Source organism: Cupressus sempervirens, chromosome 1, assembly GCF_028749045.1.
Source record: "Cupressus sempervirens isolate cs-2001-9-10 chromosome 1, ASM2874904v1, whole genome shotgun sequence".
NCBI classification, from domain to species: domain Eukaryota; kingdom Viridiplantae; phylum Streptophyta; class Pinopsida; order Cupressales; family Cupressaceae; genus Cupressus; species Cupressus sempervirens.
This window is the reverse complement of record NC_143118.1, coordinates 138,429,181-138,434,457: the sequence shown is the minus strand read 5'-3', so window position 1 is coordinate 138,434,457 and position 5,277 is coordinate 138,429,181. Positions and strand designations below refer to the sequence as shown.

The 5,277-nt window shown below is 36.7% G+C and overlaps 1 protein-coding gene across 1 annotated transcript; it reads left to right on the top strand.

The window, feature by feature from the left end:
• Nucleotides 1–2,814: 2,814 nt before the first annotated feature.
• Nucleotides 2,815–4,974, top strand: LOC149576563 (nucleotide pyrophosphatase/phosphodiesterase 1-like). Its single transcript, XM_089817848.1, has one exon. It carries the CDS (start codon nt 3,351–3,353, stop codon nt 4,737–4,739), a length of 1,389 nt encoding a protein of 462 aa, XP_089673974.1. The 5' UTR covers nt 2,815–3,350; the 3' UTR covers nt 4,740–4,974.
• Nucleotides 4,975–5,277: the final 303 nt, after the last annotated feature.

The window sequence follows — 5,277 nt, the reverse complement described above, 5'->3', positions numbered from 1 at the left end:
ATGATTATAACAATAGGATTTGCATTTAATTCCATGATCAACAACTATTTAAACTTTCTGTTCACTTGCACATAGAAACTTGTATTTCCAGAGGCTTTATTACCTTAGAGTAAAGTGGTATAATTAAAAAACACTTAACAAAACAAGTGTTTAAGTTTTGAGAGGAGTGCCTTATTTCACTTCGAAATCCAAAATGCAAAAAACCTTAATAATATCAATATATGCAGGGGAGAGAGAGAAACTTATCTTTTCTACAAACCCACTTTCCTTCTATTCAAAATCGTAGCATGAGGAGTGATCCTTTGTTAGCTTGCACACTTTATTCTTTCACTTTCCACCTTAAGCATTTAACACTTCCTTTCCTTTATATCAGGATCACATTCTCACCACTTACTTTTCTAGAAGTATCTTTTGAGCATCTCCGAAGAATATTCACACTTTAAGGTGGCTTGTCTTTCTATTTTCAAAGATTTTGGAGAAGTGGCCTTTTACATTAGCTGGGGATGAAAAACCCCTTTTAGTAACATTTTTTAGAATGAAGTAAACTAACAACACATTATCCTTTAACCTCAATCCGATGGCTTTAAAGCTAGATCTTGAGCATGCCTAACTAATTAAGAGCTCAAAATAGTTCATTTAACATCGTGCTTTTACTGGCTATATATAAAGGCTTGGATTTCACATAAATCATTGTAAGCAAAAATCTCATAGATCAACTTTTCCTTCTGAAGGTAAAATTTACCTCTACAATAAGAATGGCCTTCTTCCTCACTTTGATCTATGACTTCATGGGTCTTTCCATCATGACATAATCATATACATAACTTCTAAATCACTGTCATGGCTTCATCCTTTGGATACACACTTGATTAAGTTCACCAATTAGGAAAACCAGTTTGATTGCTTGCAATCCGTAGGAAAAAGGATGCTAAGGAAACATAGCATATGGCGAAACATAGATAACTTACTTCCCATCGAGAAGATGCCAAAACACATCCCAATCATACCTAAATCACCTAGACCCCTCGAGCACTGAAAAAACAAAAAAACCTGCACCAAATGATTAGGTAAAGGTAATGCAAGGGAGACCTAGAAAACAAAGAAAGTGAGGTACTTGAGGAAGATGAGAAGTAACCTAATGGATACTTAAACATCACACTTGAACACAAATTCACTTAAACACTAATGACTTTAAGTTTTTCAAGGGTAGGACTAAAACTTGGCAACACATTGATGACTTGACAAACATTATAGAGCTCGGTTGACATTACAATAACTTAGTTGGTTCATTCTGCTTGGTTAACACTCCTAGCTTGGTTAACACAGTCTTTCTGCTTCACTTGGTTAACACTTCATGATTGACTTGATTGACATTGTCTACAAGGTTTACTCTTTGGTGCTTGGTAACATTGTAACCAACCAAATGATCAAATGGTTATGTAGGAAAGGATTGATGTTTGCATGAAAAATTAGAAAAGAATGAGTACTTGAAAGTGTGTGGCTGTGAAAGAATGAGATTTATAGAAAACAAAGAAAGCACTATTTTCTAATAATGCAAACTTGAATTAGTTAATCACGTATATGTGTTATGTCTATGATATGAGAATTAGGACTATCGAGGTTATACAATTTCTTTTTGTAGAAACCTATATAGTAGAATGGGGACTTTGTATTTCAATACACAAATATGGATGCAATTGATAAATAAATTGTTTTGATTTTGTAGAAATCTATATGGCTGTGTGAGTTTTTTGGATTTAATGTAGGAGGAAGTCCTCATATTGTGTCACTTTTTCTTTAACACTTCCTTAGCTCCCTTTTCTTCCTTTTTACTATCTCATTATTTGAAGCCTATACCATATTTAGACTTATCATTATCACTACATAGTAATTGGCATCAATGAAGCCACTAAAAGCTACTAAACATACTAACATTGAGATTTTTTGTAATCAAGGATGATTCCATTTATTATTGATAGCTAGTCAATTCTTCTCACATTTAGACCAAGTTGAATGACCCATCACTATGTATTTCTTTGACCCTTGTGAACCCAACCAAAAAAATGAGATTGAGACAAGCCTTGCTTATCATCTGGAGTTTACTTCCTAGTAAGTACCACCTTAATCATAATATGCAAAAATAATTTCATGACATCATAATAATGCTTGTGCCACTCCATTTATTATAATTGAATGCCTTGTTCAACTAAATAAAATTCATTTTAATCTTGTAGCTATATTTTTACAATCTTAAAAAAAATACTTGGAAATAATATAAAAAACTTTAATACATTTCATGTGATTACAATCTTAGAGTGGACAACCAAAATATCTTGAACTACTCTCTTCTCTAGGTGAAAAATATTAACTTCAAATTCTAAAATCATTATCACATATGAATTAGGAGTATTAGATTTCCATAAATTATTATGTTAACTTTGTTAGATTCAGTTACCTCGCATCAACATTTAGATCAGATCCATCATCATTTTTCTTCAACTTAGAAAAAAAGACAAAGTTCAAATTCTAACAGTGCCTCCTACAAAGATTATAGTGCAGGTAGGTAGTCCCATATTACGATTTTGGCTATGGAGGAGCCAAAATGTACCTACATAATCAATTTGTTTGTATTTTTTAACAAATTAATATTCATATATAAATTTATAATTAATTAATAAAAGTGCATTTTGGTCCCTGCGTATAGACAGTGCCCCATATTACACCCAAAAAAAACCAACAACCAACCACCACCCAAAAAAGAGGAAAACCCAAAATCCTATATATAAAAACATCATAAATTATAAATCAGTCTTTCCTTTTTCCATTTTACCAAAATTCTCGTACCAGAGAGTTAAAATCAAATCCGTTCGCGATACAAGATATCGTGTGGACGATATAGCTTTGTCTTCTTCAATCACTAACAAGAAAATCTGAAAATTTCTGCGAAGCACGTGATGAATTATGCTCCGGGAACACAATTAAGCTTATGCGGTTTCTTGCTCACTAGTACAGAGTCATTTAAACCTGATCCTAATTGAATAGGATTATCTATCACTGGATGATAATCAAGACAAACGAGCACTACAAACTCGCTCCGATGGTCTGATGGCAGGGTTTTCTCCATTTAGTTTTCGAGCAACTACAGTAACTCACTGAAATACGTGGTCTATTGTTTGGAGAAATAAGAAGCGGGTGGGTCCTTAGAAGGCCACTGCAGCCATGGCAACCCCAAATTTATGGGGAAACTAATTTAGGGGATTTAAAAACTAAGAGTTTCACCAAAAAAAAACCCAACAAATTGAAAAGCAGCCGTCCCCAGCCGGCTAACTTTAGAGGGACAACACATATCAATGGGGACTCGCACTTTTGATTGTCCTGAACATTCCAAAGCCCTTATCAGCGGGCACCAAGAAATTAAAACCTACTCCTTCAGAGTTATTGTGGCGATGGCAGTCCCCGCTTTGGTAGCAGCCGTGTTCTTCGTCATGGTTTGGGTTTCGATCCCGGGACGTCTGGATGCAAGCTTAGAGTTCTCACGCCCCCAGATAAAGCTTAAGGACCCTGTGGTAATCCTGGTTTCTTCAGATGGCTTTCGGTTTGGGTACCAGTACAAAACGCGTACCCCCAACATTCATAGGCTTATCTCCAACGGCACCAGTGCAGAGACAGGTATGATACCCGTTTTCCCAACCCTAACTTTTCCAAACCATTATTCGATTGTAACTGGGCTTTATCCTTCCTGGCATGGAATTATCAACAACTATTTTAAGGATCCCCAAACAAATGACACCTTTAATATGCAAAACCATGACCCCAAATGGTGGCTGGGAGAGCCTCTCTGGGAGACTGTGACCAAACATGGTCTGCAAGCCGCTACTTATTTTTGGCCCGGTTCTGAAGTTGTAAAGGGCCCCTGGAATTGCCCTAAAAAGTTTTGTCAACCGTATAATGGATCTGTTCCCTTTGAGGAAAGAGTGGATACCGTGTTGGGTTATTTTGACCTGAATCCATCGGAGATGCCCAGATTCATTACCCTCTATTTTGAAGATCCTGATCACCAGGGCCACCAGGTTGGGCCAGATGATCCCCAGATAACCGAGGCAGTTGCTCATATTGATTCCTTAATGGGGAGGCTCATGAATGGGCTTGAACAAAGAGGGGTTTTGGAGGATGTGACTATTATCATGGTGGGAGACCATGGCATGGTTGGGACTTGTGATAAGAAGCTCATCTTTTTGGAGGATTTGAGTCCTTGGATTACAATTCCTTCGGATTGGGTACAGTATTATAGTCCTCTGCTTTCCATCAGGCCTTCCCCGGGAGTTCCTCCTTCAGAAGTGGTGGCGAAAATGAGAGAAGGCTTGAATTCTGGCAAGGTGAAGAACGGTGAGTATCTCAAGGTTTACTTGAAAGAAGATCTACCAGGTCGGCTTCATTACTCAAGTAATGAGAAGATTCCTCCTATTATTGGGTTGGTTGCTGAAGGGTTCAAGATTGAGCAGGCGAACTCCAAGAGTCAAGAATGTGGAGGAGCGCATGGTTATGATAATGCATTCTTTTCTATGAGGACTGTTTTCTTTGGCCATGGTCCTCGTTTTGCAAAGGGACGAAAGGTGCCATCTTTTGAGAATGTTGAGATTTATAATCTCATTTCTTCTATTCTCGACATCACTGGAGCCCCTAACAATGGCACTCGATCTTTTGCAAATTCAGTTCTACTGCCTCAATTTTCAGTTTGATCTGGATTTGCAATATCAGATGTTGCTGTAATTTAATTAACAGATTTCAAGTTTAACCTGACTCAATGATGTTGTAGTAATAACCAGTGTATGGGGGAAGTTTTAATCAGCTCTGTTGATTCTCTCTCTTCAAGGAAAATAGTTTAGAGGAAGGACATAAACTGCTTTTGTTATAATTAACAAAACTGTTAAAACCTCAGATCGTTTGGTAAACGACCATTTGCATTATTGTGAAGATCTGTTCTTCAATTTTTTTCCAATTTGCCACATTTTTACTTTTTTATTGACGTAGCTTTTATTAATACTGACATTTTCTAGCTAATTTTAGTTTGTGAGTGTTGTGTATTTGTTGATGTTCATGGCTTGGCAAGGAAGTGTAAAGTAAGGTGATTCGCTAAGCAAGGTGTTTCATTATCCTCTATTTCAGGGACAAACGTAAACTAATGGAACCATGCTGCAGATTCATGCACCTCTAATTAAGTACTTCTAGTTCTTTCTGACATTTTAATAAACGGAGCAATCCAAGGATGGATACATA